Below are 16,554 nucleotides of genomic sequence, written 5' to 3' on the forward strand. Positions count from 1 at the left end.
TCCATAACGTCGACCGAAGGACAATAACAAATTTGCATTCTGCAGCAGAACTCTAAAATATAAGTCAGTAGTTGTAGCACTTGACACTGGAAACTGCACTTTACTCACTTCTCGCCAAAAGCCAAATCAAAGTTTTCGATTTTAATATCCATGGAGCGATTGAGTCCCTTCTGGTCCAGTTTGGTATTCTTTTTGTTTGTCACCTGAGAGGCTGTAGCCGTTTGCAGTTTTACTGCTACCGGCACCACACCGGCCTTGGTAACTTCCTGCCGTTTCTCCTGTTTCTGTATCAGCTTGGCCTCTGCCTTTTCCAGCTTCTTTGAGTCCACTTTCTGTAATTGGCCATAAGATTACTGCTCTCTTCAATTACTATCGTTAATACTTACATTGGCGCCGTCCTTGTTGACCACCCAAATGCTTTGCATTTCTATATCCATACGTTCCATATTCTTAGCCATTTCCTCAATATTTACCGGCGCATTTAATACCTTACGCTCGACATTCGTCGAGTTGTTCTTCATAATGTTGAGGAACTCATCACAAAGAGCGCGTATACTATCCTCGCTCCGTTCGTTATCGATGCTCTGGAGTATGTCACCCACAGCATCGAATATATCATCCCCTGTCTCAAAGTCTTCCACGCTGCCGGTCAGTACTCCCTCGACATATGATTTCAGCTCATTGTCAATGGCTGGAAACTCACGTTGCAAAATGCTCGCGTATAAACTCATTCTGATGTTGCTTCAATTGTCCCTAAACTCGACCTTGATCATACAACACAATGCAGGCAGCCAATGCACAATCGAACACAGTGGCAGTGGCCTATATTAATTAAGTTATTATTTTTAATTAATTATTTTATGCTGCCACATGCATGTTACAAATCGCTCAGGTGCGAGTGAAAGAGTCATTATCGTTATCGCTAATCGTTATTGCTATCGCTATCTGTATGACAGTCTGAGTCGAACAAAGTACTGCCCTTTTAGCGTCTTTTCGAAAATGGCTAATTCTAGCCTTAATCATTAATTATTTACTTGTAAGCTGGGAACAAAAAATTCCGCGAATTCTAAAATAAACAAATTGCTTGCTTGTTAATGAAAATATATATTTTACTTACAAATTCTTTGTTAGGAGTTGATAACAATTTTTTTAAATGTACACATAGACTAAAAAATAAACGCGCATTGAGTGTGCTACCTGTGTTGCAAGTAGATTAATAAGCAGCCATAACATAATACATAATAATAATAATTTAAAATAACAATTGTAAACGCTATGTAGAATAAGGGTGGAGCCTTGGTTTTTGTAAAACATAATATGTGTATAGTAAATGGAAATGCAAGCATGATTGAAATATATAAGATAAATTGACTATTTAAAAAAGCATGCAATTAAATAAATATAAAGATAATAAGCATTAAAATTGTATAAGAATAAGTAGCTCAATAAATTTGTTCATAACAATTTAAAAACTAGAATTACTACTATCACCGTGCTATGCGCTTTACACTTAACTATGCATATATCTCTTAAATTATGTATCTAAACTATATATATGTATCTAGTATATATGTATGTAAGTATAAATGGTACGCAATGCCTCTGAAGTTCTTTTAATATGTACATGGCAATATATGGAAGCACCTCCCACTAAGCTGAGGGAGTGCCTACAGTGCTGCTGGTGTTGCTCGTGATCGTCTTACGTTGCCGAGCGCCTCTTCCCGACAGCAGATAGGACAAATCAATAGGCTGCTCCTGCGCTGTCTGCGCATCCAGACACTTGAGTTTCATGCCATTCAACACGTTCTCTAAACGTGAACGTTTCGTTTTAAGCAGCTACAGTAAAAATGATCGTAATTAATAAAAGTTCAGGTATAAAAACAGTTTTAAATATTTACCTGCCCGTTGGGAGCCTGTGGCGTCAACACCTGCACAGCTGCTGGCGTTTGGCGTTGTTTTCTGTTGCCCGTGCCACCTGACTTTTGCTCCTGTTTGCCCGGCTTTAAAGGTGTGCCAGCTAACTCTATATCAGTCTTTTGCTTTCTTGATTTCAACAACGATGGATCCACATCGTGTGGCTAAAAGATAAAAATAATAGTTTAAAATGCTTAGATATCACATTAAATTTTGTACATACCGCATAGCACTTTGAGATCTTGAGTTTCTCTGGAAACTTTCTAAACGCGTAGCTTTTAGTGCAAGCCGGATGATTAGCCTTGGCTTTTGAGAAGAAGCGCGCCGTTTTGTCCACGCGCAGTTCGCAGATGAAGCAATGATCCTCATCGTTGCACTCCCTCGGTCGTCCTTTGCAGAATGTAGTGCGGTCCAGCACCCAGCAGCGTCCAATTACCAATTCAATGGGCACGACCTCATACAGCGAGACGCGCACAACTTCGTTGGGATAAAAGCGACGCGAGGGTTCATGGAACGTCTCATGCGGGCGCAGAAAATGATGGCCAAAGATGAAACGTTTACCCTCCTCATTCTTCCACAGATGCTCGACGCGAAAGATGTCGCACTCCTGGTAGTCAATGGCGCCAATTGTCTCGTACGTATGCTTCTGACTAGGCAGCACTTTGCCCGCCTCATCCTTGATGGGTATGTCACGCAGCACATAGACAGCGTCTCCCTGGCGCACCTGCAGCTCGCCACGCATGAGCGACAGATAGTAGCGATGCCCCTCTTCTGTGAAATCATCGAGAGGTATCTCACGATCCACTTGGCGCGGCTCACAGCGCTCACACTGATAATTCTCCGCATTGATGTCGGCCTTGGTGCATTCGGTATGCTGCCAGACCATGCACTTGGCGCACTGTATCATCAGGCCCTCATCCTTATACAGTCCACAAATGCAGCTTATAACATCCTCATCGTCACCAGCGACTAGCTCAGATGACGCTGGCGCTGCCGGAGCTGGAACTGCGGTTGATTCTATGGGCTGCGCAGCGTCTTGTTGCAACTTATTGGACTTGAAGCACTCCACGAGCTCCGGCTTGTCCAGTATCTCCAACAGCTGAGTGTAAGCATCGGCCTTTTGCTGCTCGTAACCCTCCAGCAGGGTCTCCAACGCCTGCAACTTGGCTGCATCCTCAGCATATTGCTGCCGCGCCTCGGCAAATAGTTGCAACATATCCTCATCGTATTCCTGCGGCGTCTTATAGTGTCCCTGCTCCACTTGCGCTTGTATGGCCTTAAACTCCAGCCGTCCTGTCTTCTGCTGATGCTGCTGCTTCTTTTTCTTGCCATTGCTAAGGGCAGCAAGCAACTCAAACATTTTCAGCGACTCCAGCGCTGTGCATATATCGCGCAGAACCACTGCCATTCTGGCCATCTTTTCCAGCTCCGGATCCTGCACAGCTTGCGTCAGACCACGCGTCTTCATATTGCGCGGCGTGCAAAGCGCCGAGATTTGCGCCGCCAACAGCGAGCTGGCCGACGGTGTGGAGGGACGTCTGCCGGGTGAATCAGCGCCAGTGTTGGTGTCAGCGATCACGCATGATGCCTTTTGACGCTTCGCCTGGCAGCGACGTATCTGCAAAAGCAAAGCTCTTAAAATACAAACTTGTGGCTATGCAGTCAGTGTCAGTTACCTTTTCAAAGTTGCGCACCAAAAAGATGCTACACTGCTTGATGTGTTTCTTCTCCTTCTCGGATAGCTGCTGCTGCTTAGCAACGATGGCAAGCCTGGCTCCTGCCGTCTCCTTGGCCTGGGCACGTTTCTTGGCTTTGTGCTTGCGCTGGCGTCCACCACGCCCATCAGCGGCATCTTTGGCTGCAGCTTCCGCAGCAGCAACTGCGGCATCCTTGGACTTGGCATCCATGGGCAGCGGCTTGACACGCTGCGACTTGCCACCAATGACGCCGCGACATTGCGGCATGTTGCAACGACAGGGCTGACCCTCGGAGGGATTGAACAGCGAAAAATTGTAGTCATATGTGAGCTCCTCGCCAGACTCAATGGCACGCTTGGCAAAGAGCACCATGCGTGACAAGCCATTGACGCTCCACTTTTGCATCTCACAGTTGGGCTCGCAGGAGTGATTGACAAAGCGACAATCGCTGCCCATGCGCTGTCCATCTATGACCAGTCCACCGTCCAGATGCAGACAATAGTGATGCGTGTCGTTGAGATAGATGCTGGCCATGCGCTGCTTGAACTCGCGCTCCGTGACCACCTCTCCCACATACTCGAGTATGTAGGTGCCCTTAGCAATGGGCAGCTTGGTGCGCACACCCCACCCCTTGTCTGTGGTCATAAAGCGCTCCACGCCCGGCGCCACCTCGTGCCGTTGGATCTTCTGATTGCGGCATTTGTCGCCTGCTGGACAATTGCTGGGCGCGCACTCCGTGTACACCATGCGATTAAGACAGTTGTCCAGGCAGGCGCCTGATGCCTGCGGCTTGCAATTGCAATTGGGATGGTCAAAGCCCGCGAGATTCGGCCGCACTGACTCCGCATAGACGTTGGTGCGTATCTTACGATAGTTCCATGAAGGCACCACATGCCGCGTGGGCAGCTTGTCATGGCTGTAAGCCCACCAAATGTCAAAGGGCAGCTCAAAGTCCTGGCGTGAGCGTCGATAGTAACGCTCACAATAAGCCGGTGGCGGTAGCAATCTGCTAGGATCACCCGGTTGACGTGGTGGCTTGCTGGTTGTACTTGCTCCGTTGACTGTGGCCACGCCAGCTGCCTGCTTGTAATAGTTGGAGTACAGTCCCGCCACTAGATAGTTCTTTTTGCGCTTGGCGCGCTTATGGTTGCTCTTATCCTCGCTAGCATCGCTGCAGCTGCCATAATCCGTGCTCTGACTGTGGGCACACTCCAAAGCCGGCAGCGGCTCATGCTCATTGAGCGGCGTCGGCTGCTTCTGCCGTTTTGCCTCCGCCTCTACCTCAATCCGCTGCAGTTCATCCCTAGTTTGTGGCACAATCGGCTCCAACTCCAGCTCAGCTGGCGGCGTGGGCGTTTCGGACGCCGGATGATGCATATTCTTGCCTCGCTTAAGCCGTATCTGACAACTAAAGTTTGTATTGGGATCCACGCCAGCGGGTAGCTTTATATTACGCGGCACTGCCGCAGGCTGCTTAGCGGCAACGCGTCCACGCTTCTTTACGGGATCCGCTGGTGCTGGCGGATCCGGCCCCACTTGCTGTGCTGCCTTTAGCTGCTTGGGCCTGCCGCGTCCACGCTTTGCATGAACGCCACCACCACCAGCAACGCTGTTGTGCGCCGGCGTCTGTGGACGCTGCAGTCGCTCCAGTGCCACCACAGACAAGCGCGGCGTGCGCTGGCTGCTGCTGCGCGCCACAAATGTCTCCTGAGCTTCTCCCGCTGATGGCACACGATCGCACTGCTCCGCTGCCAGAGAGCTGTTGCTCCGAGTCTCCCGCGTCGTCGTCTGCTGCAGTTGGTCCGTCTCGGCTTGCTGCTCCTGTGGCAGCTGCTGCTCTACACTGACCTTTCGCTTCTTGCGTCGCACTGTGGGGAAGCCCGTTCGATTTATCTTCTTGCGTTTGCGCTTGAGCAACAGATTGCCTCCAGTCTTGTGCAGCAGCGTCTCCAGCACGCGTTGGCATTGCTCCTTCTTATCGGCAACCTCCTTCATATCGAGCGCTGCTAGCAGCGGCGATTCCACCTCCGACTTGGTAATTACCGACTCGTTCAACTTGGGTATGGGTATTTGTATTTCCAGCTCCACAGATGGTTCAAATACACCAGGAGGCGGACAACTGCTGCTGCCCGCTGGCGATGCATCCCTAGCAGCGGCAGCAACAGCAACAGCCGCTGCAGCTGCCGCCGCCGCAGCAGCGCTACTGGAGCCACGAGACTTGGCGCCTTGACGTCGCTGCTGCTTGAGCGAGCACAACGAGCTGGGACTTATATCCAGTAACTTACCGCCGCTAATAGAATTACTGTCGATGACCACGCGCAATGGCGAAGGCGATGGCGCAGCGCTACTTGCAACTGCCACAGCCACAGCAGCAGTAGCGGCAGCTGGTGCAGCATCCTGGTTAACCAATAGATGACGCTTCTTGGGCGTCAGTTTCTTGGCATTGAAATGAGCTTGAGCTTTGGTGCTGGCGCTGCTCTTGGCTGCAGCCGCAGCCGCTGCCCACGCCTCGGCATTGAGCTTGCCATTGCTGGCAAAAGGTGGACGTGGCACCTCAGCACCGCTGGTGACCAAATAGTGGCGTTTCTTCAACGGCAGCTTGTGATCATCAGGACTGGAGCTGTTGCTGCCGCCGCTATTGCTACTAGACTTTTTGTGACGTCGCTTAGCGCCATTGCTGCTACTGCTGCCATTGCCCACGTTGTTGCTATGATGACCATTGGCATGTCCAGCGCTTGCTGAGAGCATGGCAAAGTCTATCAGCGGTTCGTTAAGTTTGCGTTTCTTTAAAGCGCGCTTTAGTGGCTTCAAAGCGTTGCTGCCGGCGCTTGAAACAGTTGTCGCTGAGCTTGCATTAAGCAGCGGCAAAGGCGTTGCTGGTGCTGTCAAGGTCGCTTGCAGTTTGTTGGCGTCCGCCATCAGTTTCTCCTTGCCGCTGCTGGCTGTCAGGCGATCGTCCTGGATGCGACAACGAGCGTGAAACGTGCTTGCTATAATCTCAATCTCAGTGAGCAGCTTAGAGTCGATGTTCAGCGATTTTGAATGACTGAAGCTCTTGCGTCGATGACGCCGCCGTATCCGCGACGTTCCCGACACATAGCTACTGCACATGCTAGCGGCCGAGGAGCGGCGGCTTTTGATTTTGCACCCGCTCTTGCGTTCATGTATAACAGTTTCCTGGCTTATGGAGGGCTTGCGCTGTAGCATCATCTTGCCTGTGGAATACAAAATGAGGGATTAGTAAATAAGTTACTATGATCAAAACGGAATTGCAAATTTTATTCATATAGCAAACGCCTAATATATTGTTTACCTAATGCTTTTCCTGCATTTTAATAACTTTTTGCACAAGTTTTAGAATATGTTGTATCACGATATATTTATAAATATTATCAGTTAGCGAATATCAAAGTGAACTATTAGCTGAGCCTTTGGTATTGATCTACCTACTCCTTCTAGCAGACTTAAATTTATGATTCTCTCCTAGGTATCTAGTCGTGAATAAAGAAGTTCTTGCCAGTTCTTATATATATAATTGTATTTTACTAGTTTTAAATCTTTGCACTTCCATTTTTACTGCACAGCGGCCTCAGCTTTGACTATTAAAATTCAGTTTTACTCTATTTACTATAACTATTCACTAAACTTATTTGGTTTCTTTTGAAATCTTTTCTAGGAATGTTGGGTTCTGACTGAATACTCTCAAATATAAAACATTTCCTTTTAAGTATTTTACTTTTTAATAGTTATTAGACAATTTAAATTAATTCGTTGGGCGCACATAGCAGATGCAATATAAGCAAAGCAAGGCGCACCAGAGAGCTCGAGCAGGCACAACTATCGTTGTAGATTTGTGAGGGCGCGAGGCTTGCAACTGGCGCTCTTGTGCCGGCTGACGACCCGGGCCACAAATGCGATTGATTTCGCCAATAGCGTGCTCTATCTGGTGAGCGTGTTTTGAATACACGTGGTGCTAACACTGCGTACAGAACTCGCTGCCGCACGCTGGCCGGCAAGCATTTGAGAGCTTGCGTTTGCCTATATCGCACCAACCTGCGTTGGTCACGTTCTCGCTCGGCTGCTCTGAGGCTTAGCCGTTGCATGTCGAATCATGCACGTATTTCCATGGCTATGCAGCGGACTTACAATCAGTATGCTCGATGATAAATCGTTAAACAGCGGCTCGCGCACGCGTCTTGCCGTGTGCTCCGTCGCGTCACTTCTCAGCACATCGCAATCGAGGCGGCGCTACCACTACGGAACGACGTCAAAAGACGACGTCAGCACTCTTTACTTTTGTTATTTTCTTTGCGGAGGAGATGTTGTTTAACCACTTCAGTTCCTCTGCTTACAATATAGCCGCCAACCACTAATCTGTACTACATAATCTAGCATGCGCGCACACCTTCGAGATTGCGGTAAATAGCAACAACAGTCACACTTGCGCGACAGTACACAATTAGGACTGTATCTGTACTAATTCTGCATGTCTGGCCAATCTAGCGCGAGATAACATAATAGCTCAGAGTTATGTAGCTTTTGAGTGGCTGATATTCGCGTCTGTCCACTAGTCTGAACCGTCCAAGATAATTTACCACGAGACGCTAATATCACTACTACAGCGTACTGAATTAAGAGTATTTCACATCCAATATGAGAGCAGATGTAGTGGCCGCTACGTAACCAAAAAACATACGAAACGCTTTTTGATCAAAACTATTACATACCGACAAACATAATGATCTTCTGTATACCTAATATACCTAGCCTAACCACCCTTATGTACCAAGCATTATTAGTAAATCCGCTGTACGCTGCGCGATGTCAAGTTAAAAAACGAATCTCGAAGAATGAACACTTTTTGTAATAACCAATCGATCTATTGTTGCTTCGCGAGAGCTAGAGGAATCTGAGCGGGTATTATATATTATAATACAGCAAATGTATCTTTTACGATCTGTTATTTGCCCGACTTATATGCTGTTTGCTTAGAACACTTGCGACTGACTAAAGCAAGCAAGCAGAAACGAGTGGATACACATACACACGTAAAAAATACACGAATGCATAACACATACGCTGTCTTTCCTAAATAGGCCATGCCTATCTTAGGCTTGGACACCTCAGAAGCTGCAGCACTCTGCGGCATTTTAGGCGATGGAGTGGTGCTTATAACGCCTGAGTCTGCAGACTCATTGACGTTCGACACAGCAGCTGCCACAGAGCTTGAAGCAGTTGCCACACTGCTGGACATCTTTTTGGGGCGACCGCGTCGCTTGCGTTGCTGTTGCAGCTGCAACTGTTGCTGCTGTGGCAAGAGGCTCCCACTTGCGGCACCTGGCTGCTTGACTTGATTCAACATCTGCGTTTTTTCCATGAAATCCTGCAGCAGCGTTGACTGATATTGCGGCAGTTGTTGCTTGTTTTTGGTTGCAACATCCTCGTTGTCGCTTTCCACACACTTTATGGCCGCCTTTACCAGTTGGGGCAGCTCCTCGTTATCGCTACTGGACAAGCCCAAGTGTTCCCCTTGACTCTGTCCTATGGCTGTTAGCAATAGACGCGGCGCTCGCTGTTGCATGTGCATCTTTAGCGGTAAATCATCCTCGGAATCTGAGCTAAACGCAGCAGCATTTGAGCGCTTGCTTTTGTTAGTGTTGTTGTTATTATAGGTATTATTATTGTTTATATTGCTGCTACTGCTTGTCTTTTGTGTCATCTTCTTGTGTTTGACTTTAATCTTTTTGGTTGGATTTGCAGCTAACATGGCTTTCTCCTGCTCCTTAAATCTATCCTTTGTTTCTGTCGAACAGACACTTGCCTCGCGTCCCTTCTCCCCCTCCTTCTCCAGCGCACTCATTTTGCGCTCCTTTGTTTGCTTACTTGCTGTAACACTGTGTAAATTTGCTGCTTTTGTGGGCGGGAATCTTATTGCTGAGATTTTCATGCGCAGTCCATCTGTATCCGAACGCTGCACGCTAAATTGTGTGGCTGATTTCGTAGACTTCGATTGACTCGACTGATCCGTAATGGAGTCTGTTTCCTGAAAGAACAAAGCAAACATTTAACCAAACGCATTATTTGCATAAGAACAATATTCAAATCAAGATGGCACGTGCCAAGAGCTCTTCATTTATTTTATAATAAGACTCTTAACCTATTATAAATATAGATAGACAATACGCTGACATATGTATGTATGTACATATATGCATAACAAAATTGGACACTACGAATAGTTGCTCCTGCTAGATAAAACAGATCGACAAGCATTTGTAGACAGAGCTAAGCTGAACTTATTGTCAGAAAATGCTCAGTTATCATTAAGAGAGCATATAAAGCTAAGATTTTGTTTTCGCTCTTAATTTCAGAGCATGAGCAGACAGCTGTTGGCAACTTAAACAACACAAATGTTCGCTCTTGAAGTTTTGCTTTAACAAGTTATTACTGTACTATGTGATTTTGTAGGCACGTGTTAGCATAACTGCTTAAGTGGGGGACAGGGAGTCAGACTTGCCTCATTTTCACTGCCGGATTCTGGTGTACGTTGCGTTTCGAATACCTTTTCCTTTCTTGCTGCTGCTGCCTCATGTTGGCCACTGCTCATATTTCGACTCGACGGGCGGCGCTAAAAAGCAAAATAATAATAAATACTCTATATATATAAATATGAACCAGCTCTGGCCACTTTAATTACAGCGCGTTAAGAATTTTGTGACTATCAAAGTAGGTCAAACCACAAAACGCCACAGACAAGCCAAAAGAGAGCAGCAAACAGTTGTTGTATTTCGACTAATATGGGGGGACGGAAGCGGGAGGTTGTAGTTAGTCACACACACGCACACACATATGTATACACTCACATGCTCTACACAAACACACTTACGTTTAAAATTTTCTTTTTAACGTTAATTAATTATGCACAGCGTTAATGAAATTGTTATCTGGGCAGCATATGCAAATGAAGTTTGCGCCTTTAATTGCATTGCATTCAAGTTTTGTTGGCTGTTTTTTTGCCCGTGGCTTTGTTTTGTTTCTTAAAATGGCGCCGTTTTCACTCCGCAGTTGAGTTCTTAAATTTTCACTGCATTACAACTTAGTAAAGCTCTTCTGCTGTGCTTCTTTTAATCACTTGCACTTAAATCAGCTTCTAAATGTTTGTGGCATTATTTTGGCAATCTTTTGCGCTTCAAATTACTTAAAACTTTTAATAAAACAAAAAAGCCACAAAGTGCTAACATAAATAAAGAAAAGAAACTATCGACATATTCGATAATATACTGACTTATCGAGCTGTTTTTATCGAGCACATTATATGAACGCCCGCGTAGTTTGCAAGTTTTCTAACACTGTGGATTTGTTTTTGATGGCAACTCTATTGCAGAGTGTTTTGGGACAAGAAAATTTTGTTTTCTTTTATTAAAATGAGCAACAAAGCGTCGAAACCAAACACTACAGCCAGCAGTATGCTGTACGGCTCCAGCATATCTGCCGAATCAATGAAAGTGATAGCCGAGAGTATAGGCGTGGGATCTCTATCAGATGACGCTGCTAAAGAGCTTGCTGAAGATGTATCAATAAAACTAAAGCGCATTGTACAGGACGCCGCAAAGTTTATGCATCACGCTAAGCGGCAGAAGCTCTCCATCAAGGATATCGACATGTCGCTTAAGGTGCGCAACGTTGAACCACAGTACGGATTCGTGGCCAAAGATTTTATACCATTTCGTTTCGCATCCGGCGGGGGTCGAGAACTGCATTTTACGGAAGATAAAGAGATTGATTTAAGTGAAATAACTTCCAACAGCAATGTAAAAATACCACTGGATATAACGCTGCGATCGCATTGGTTTGTGGTGGATGGAATACAGCCCACAGTGCCAGAGAATCCTGCACCCCTGTCTAAGGACTCACAGTTCCTAGACTCTGTGAATCCTGTTATCAAATTGGACCAAGGACTAAACAAAGATGCTGCCGGCAAACCAACCACTGGTAAAATACACAAGCTCAAGAACGTGGAGACCATACATGTCAAGCAGCTGGCAACACACGAGCTATCTGTGGAGCAGCAGTTGTACTACAAGGAAATAACCGAGGCCTGTGTGGGCTCGGACGAACCACGTCGCGCTGAAGCTCTGCAATCACTTGGCTCTGATCCTGGCTTACATGAGATGCTTCCACGTATGTGCACCTTCATAGCCGAAGGCGTTAAGGTGAATGTGGTGCAAAATAATTTGGCATTGTTGATTTATTTAATGCGCATGGTACGCGCGCTGCTGGACAATCCTTCGCTCTTTTTGGAGAAATATGTAAGGCTGACAGTGCAATCTATTTATCAGCATTTAAAGTTGTTTTTTTAATTATAGCTACACGAACTTATACCCTCAGTGATGACCTGCATAGTATCTAAGCAGCTATGCATGCGACCGGAACTGGACAATCATTGGGCCTTGCGTGATTTTGCCTCACGTCTGATGGCGCAAATTTGCAAAACATTCAATACGCTTACAAATAATCTACAAACGCGTGTGACACGGTAATTAACAATACCAAATAAAAAACATGACGCTTTCTAATTCTAGAAATTTATTTACAGCATTTTTAGCAAAGCGCTTCAAAATGACAAGACACATTTATCTTCGCTATACGGCTCCATAGCGGGATTGTCCGAGTTGGGCGGCGAAGTGATCAAGGTATTCATAATACCGCGGCTCAAATTCATATCAGAACGCATTGAACCCCACCTGATGGGCACCTCTATGAGCAATACGGACAAAACTGCCGCGGGTCACATACGTGCCATGCTCCAAAAATGCTGTCCGCCCATATTGAAGCAAATGCGTAGTGCTCCCGACGCAGCGGAGGAATATAAGAACGATTATGGCTTTTTGGGACCATCGCTATGCCAGGCGGTGATAAAGGTGCGCAATTCGCCAGCCAGCAGTGCAATAACGTTAGCCTCAACCAGCATTAGCACGGCGCCCATAACGAGCGCCGCCCAGACAGCCACAGCCATTGGCCGTGTATCAATACCCAACGCCCAACGACAAGGGTTAGTCAAATATACACACAAATTTATACGCTTAATATGCTAATGTACTTAATTTACTTTTAGCAGTCCTGTAGTATCTGCGCTGCCTCAGATACGAGCCCTACAGGCGAACCAGCCAGCACAAAAGTTTCTTATTGTTACGCAGAACTCGCCACAGCAGTCACAGGCCAAGCTGGTGCGTCGTGGCAGCTCGCCGCATGGCTTGGTGCTATCTTCCTCCTCAGCGAATGGCGCCAATGCATCGAACTCAAATTCCTCATCAGCTGGCAGTATAGGAGGCGGCACTAGCAGCAGCCTGCTGTCCGCATCGCGCAGCAATGAGAATGTGTGTAGCAGCCCTGGCTACCTGCCAACTCCCTAAATCCACCTACTCTAATATGCTGTTTATATACGCATTTCAGAGCATTTTGGATGCCAATTCATTTATCATTGAAACGGAAATTGTGCGCGTACCGCCCGAGCTGGATGACTTGTCGCATCTGGAATAGCCTAACTCTGCAGGGCCCTCAAAAACAACAATTTATTAGCTCTTAAGTGAAAAGTCTTTTTGTACAACAAGTATGCAATAAACAGCACTAAACAAGTTGCCACAAGTGCCAGCAAACAACCCTGAGCCCCCAACCCCCAAAAGCCACTCGGCTCTCAGCTGGGCACGCATGCAACACGCATGTGCATGTCTATTGATTTTTAACACAACTCTAAAGCGCACGGAGCACAAAGGCGCACAAAATTTCCGCATTCATTTCTGAGCATTATAAAGTTTGATATAAATCAGAAAAATGCACGCGAGATTCGCGGATCCCGAGCCCGCTTCCCCGGACAGCGTGGACAAAATCGAATCGGATAATTTGGAGATACGCATTGAGCAGTTCAAACAAAATCCTAACAATATGGCTGCACTCCACGAGTTTATCGACGACGTAGTCCAACGTGCCGAAACTGAGGCCAATAAACGTGCGTTCGAATCCCAGAAATCGCAACAGGTTGGTTGGCTATTTATTTATTAATGCGTTAAATCTATTTACAAACAATATGCAATTTTTTTCAGGGCAAGGAGAAGCGACCGAGTAAGTACAACTTCAAGTGTTTCAACATTTTAGTACCTTCCAGGCTATTTGGTTATGGAAAACTAAAATGGGCACGGTCAAAGTCAGCCAAACATTTGCTTGTGTAGTATACCTTGGCGCATGTGTCTTTGTAAGCTTTTTCTGAAATTAAATAGTTCTCAATTTTTAATTAGCAAAGATTTAACGTTAATGTTGGAAACGTTGATATTTATAGCTGAAAAGTTTTTAAATTCTTCACGGGTGATTTTACCAGAATACATTTAGTATCTCAGGTGTTAATCATTTAATCGACTTAATGTTTATTTCTTTAAAAGAAAAAATAGACAACGAATATTATGACTAAATTTGTATATTTTTTTAACATAACTGCTGTCAATTGATAGATTTATTTATTTTATGTTATTAACGTTCATTGTTATTTATTATGCAAATAATTTTTTAAATGTATAAATTTGCATTTCCAAAAATTTTTGAAGGTGTTTTTGTTAGTTAAAAATTTAATTATTTCTCGACTATTGAATTCGAAAACTTAATAATTGGCAATCGAAAGATATAATTCGCTTGCAAATTAGAACGTTAATTTAAAATACATTCGTTGGATTGAAATTAGCTGTTTGAGAATAATGCTCAAAAAACTTATTTTTTTAAAATTTCAAAGGTTAAACTGATATCACTTACGTGCATCCTTGCAGTTAGTTAGTGCTTTTTTCCCCGGCTCGAGCAGCTCAGGTGGTAGAATTATGGGCATCTGTGCAAAGGCTTTTGGCACACTAAATTCTCCTTTTTTAGTTAAAGTGCCAGCCAGTTGGGCCACACATTTTGTGTAACACTACTCAAAGAAGAATTAGTCAAAGTTCAGCTGCTCAGAAAGATGCATCGCTTACCATCAGATCTTGTGTGGGCTCCAAATCGAAATCACCGACGCGTATGCGATTTAATGTCTCCAGCGTCACCTTTGGGAATTTGGGTGTGCAGCCATTGCGCATCATATCCAGTGATTGCAAAAACTGTTCCATATTAACGGCATCGTTCAGCGTGGGCAGCAGCAGTAGGAGGCCCAGGCTAATGTAGGGTCTTAAGCTGTTCCACGTTGTTGCAGCAGATTTGTCGATGCACATTATAACGATCAGACGCAAATGCGTGCGATGCGCTTATGGTGCACGGCTATATAGGCTCGCCCAGTTGGGCGTTACCATGGAGCCCAGCAATTAAAACTAGCTTTAATTAACAGTTAATTTTTACGTTTGCATTAAAAATTTTAAATTTTTTACTGCGATTGCATGCGCATACTTTCGTGCACTTTTCCCGCAAGCTTCTCACTCAATTTATTATTATTATTATTTTCTTTATAACTTCATTGGCACTAAACGCTTTAGGTTTCGCCATACCAGATTTTAAGAACGCCAAGGTAGTGAATCGCGCCCGCGGATTTGTAGTGCGCATGTTTGATGCCATTTGTAATTGCGCCAACAATAATGCGGCAGCGGCTACTACGCGCTTCAAGCTTCGCAGCAACAGCGCCGGAGCTGGCGGCGGCAAGCGTCAGCAGTCCCAGGATGAGCCGGAGACCTTGGTGCTGAGCAAAAAGAAGCCAGCGGATGGTAAAAAGAAGAAAGGTGTCAGCATGGCCGACGATGTGGAAGCAGGCGTTCGACTGGTTGAGTAGACAAGCTACGAACCAAGTATCAAAATCAAAATAAGCCCAAAGCTCAGTGAGGCAAATTAAAATGGAAAATTTAAGCATCATGGATTTTAATTCTTTTCTGGCGACTATAGCCTCTGCATAATCTGAGCAACTGTTCAAAGCACAATTTTTGAAATACTATGTAAGTCTTGTTAATACAGGATCAATCAAGAATCACCAGCGCAGCAATAATTTACTTTTACCTTAAGTCTAGATTTTAAAACAATTTCCTTTGCTCAATACGGTCAAAGCAAAGTCTTCCCTGTCTGCTACTTTTAACTTAATGAGCTTAAATGGCACAAAGTCCTTTGACCCAAAAAAAAAAAAAAAACAATTGTATATCATAAAACATATATCAGCATTACTTTATGATTTTGTAAACCTAAATGTGATCCCGTGATGTAAATTTATGGCAGTCCAAAATGCACAAGCAATTTTTAGCTTAATGAAAAAAGAAACCAAATAATTTCTTAAAAAATTTAAAGACAATGTCAGAAATGCGACATTAATTGAAAACTACTTTTTAGCTGCTATTATATAAACTCAAGAAATCTCACGCACAACACAATCAATCTTAAAATTTAGAAAACCAAAGATAATCCAATTGCATTAACAACAACTGAGCGAAAAGCCGTAGTTAGGGGCTTATCAAATAAAATCCACCTAATGAACTAACCGAAAATACATATACTATATATTATGAATTGATGTTAACCTATTTAGCTATATATGTGTAGTTGTAGTAGTAAATGTTTCAAGATATATATACAAGCGTAACATAAATGTGTACTGATTTTATATACATAAATATATGAACTATATATGTAGGTATTTAGTTATTTACACCGCAAAAAATATAAATCCGTACAATTTCTATGCCGCTTACGGTTTCCACAAGACACGCTCTATTTATATTTTTATGAAAATCCTTTTTCAAAAATCAAAGTATATCTAAAAACATAAGAAGCATGTTTTCTAAAAAGACCGACCAGTCCCTAAGAAGAATGATTTTTCCAGCATTTAGTTTAAGTTTTTGTGTGTTGCTTAATAAAAATAAATGAAGCGTATCAATGATAATAACATTACAGAAATACTGTTGTATTTTAGTTAACAAATATCACAAATAAATTGTAACAATGT

The 16,554-nt window shown here is 44.5% G+C and overlaps 4 protein-coding genes across 6 annotated transcripts; 2 read left to right on the forward strand and 2 right to left on the reverse strand.

Annotated features, from left to right (window-relative positions):
• Positions 1-1,420: 1,420 nt before the first annotated feature.
• LOC108599720 (histone-lysine N-methyltransferase ash1) lies at positions 1,421-10,239 on the reverse strand. Its single transcript, XM_033293711.1, has 6 exons — positions 10,129-10,239; positions 8,673-9,654; positions 3,591-6,826; positions 2,138-3,532; positions 1,899-2,078; positions 1,421-1,836 (listed from the first exon to the last, which is right to left on the reverse strand). The coding sequence occupies exons 1-6, from the start codon at positions 10,216-10,218 to the stop codon at positions 1,651-1,653; spliced, it is 6,069 nt and encodes a 2,022-aa protein (XP_033149602.1). The 5' UTR covers positions 10,219-10,239; the 3' UTR covers positions 1,421-1,650.
• Positions 10,240-10,990: 751 nt separating this feature from the next.
• LOC108599723 (transcription initiation factor TFIID subunit 6) lies at positions 10,991-13,259 on the forward strand. Of its 2 annotated transcripts, none has more exons than XM_017986720.1 (5): positions 10,991-11,920; positions 11,978-12,147; positions 12,208-12,663; positions 12,727-12,988; positions 13,065-13,259. In XM_017986720.1, the coding sequence occupies exons 1-5, from the start codon at positions 11,036-11,038 to the stop codon at positions 13,149-13,151; spliced, it is 1,860 nt and encodes a 619-aa protein (XP_017842209.1). In that variant the 5' UTR covers positions 10,991-11,035; the 3' UTR covers positions 13,152-13,259. The 2 variants fall into 2 exon arrangements, with proteins under 2 accessions (XP_017842209.1, XP_017842210.1); XM_017986721.1 differs by having other exon boundaries at positions 12,730-12,988.
• Positions 13,260-13,374: 115 nt separating this feature from the next.
• Positions 13,375-16,505, forward strand: LOC108599725. 2 transcript variants are annotated; one of them, XM_017986724.2, is made up of 3 exons: positions 13,375-13,646; positions 13,712-13,730; positions 15,107-16,505. In XM_017986724.2, exons 1-3 carry the CDS (start codon positions 13,443-13,445, stop codon positions 15,394-15,396), a joined length of 513 nt encoding a protein of 170 aa, XP_017842213.1. In that variant the 5' UTR covers positions 13,375-13,442; the 3' UTR covers positions 15,397-16,505. The 2 variants fall into 2 exon arrangements, with proteins under 2 accessions (XP_017842213.1, XP_017842214.1); XM_017986725.2 differs by having other exon boundaries at positions 15,122-16,505.
• On the reverse strand, positions 13,624-14,919 carry LOC108599726 (general odorant-binding protein lush). The gene is made up of 3 exons (XM_017986726.2): positions 14,615-14,919; positions 14,409-14,559; positions 13,624-13,871 (listed from the first exon to the last, which is right to left on the reverse strand). The coding sequence occupies exons 1-3, from the start codon at positions 14,846-14,848 to the stop codon at positions 13,783-13,785; spliced, it is 474 nt and encodes a 157-aa protein (XP_017842215.1). The 5' UTR covers positions 14,849-14,919; the 3' UTR covers positions 13,624-13,782.
• Positions 16,506-16,554: the final 49 nt, after the last annotated feature.

Source organism: Drosophila busckii, chromosome 3L (assembly GCF_011750605.1).
Source record: "Drosophila busckii strain San Diego stock center, stock number 13000-0081.31 chromosome 3L, ASM1175060v1, whole genome shotgun sequence".
NCBI classification, from domain to species: Eukaryota; Metazoa; Arthropoda; class Insecta; order Diptera; family Drosophilidae; genus Drosophila; species Drosophila busckii.

Excerpts from the sequence above, each read along its gene's own strand:
- LOC108599726 (XM_017986726.2), bottom strand. The coding sequence starts at position 14,848 with ATGTGCATCGACAAATCTGCTGCAACAACGTGGAACAGCTTAAGACCC. Across the intron at positions 14,560-14,614 it reads AGCCCACACAAGATCTGATG|TGTTACACAAAATGTGTGGC; the intron begins GTAAGCGATGCA and ends TTCTTTGAGTAG. Across the intron at positions 13,872-14,408 it reads AACTAACTGCAAGGATGCAC|AAAAAGCTTACAAAGACACA; the intron begins GTAAGTGATATC and ends ATTTAATTTCAG.
- LOC108599720 (XM_033293711.1), bottom strand. The coding sequence starts at position 10,218 with ATGAGCAGTGGCCAACATGAGGCAGCAGCAGCAAGAAAGGAAAAGGTA. Across the intron at positions 9,655-10,128 it reads AATCCGGCAGTGAAAATGAG|GAAACAGACTCCATTACGGA; the intron begins GCAAGTCTGACT and ends TTGTTCTTTCAG. Across the intron at positions 6,827-8,672 it reads AGCGTATGTGTTATGCATTC|GCAAGATGATGCTACAGCGC; the intron begins GTGTATTTTTTA and ends TGTATTCCACAG.
- LOC108599725 (XM_017986724.2), top strand. The coding sequence starts at position 13,443 with ATGCACGCGAGATTCGCGGATCCCGAGCCCGCTTCCCCGGACAGCGTG.
- LOC108599723 (XM_017986720.1), top strand. The coding sequence starts at position 11,036 with ATGAGCAACAAAGCGTCGAAACCAAACACTACAGCCAGCAGTATGCTG. Across the intron at positions 12,148-12,207 it reads CTACAAACGCGTGTGACACG|CATTTTTAGCAAAGCGCTTC; the intron begins GTAATTAACAAT and ends ATTTATTTACAG. Across the intron at positions 12,989-13,064 it reads CATCGCGCAGCAATGAGAAT|AGCATTTTGGATGCCAATTC; the intron begins GTGTGTAGCAGC and ends TACGCATTTCAG.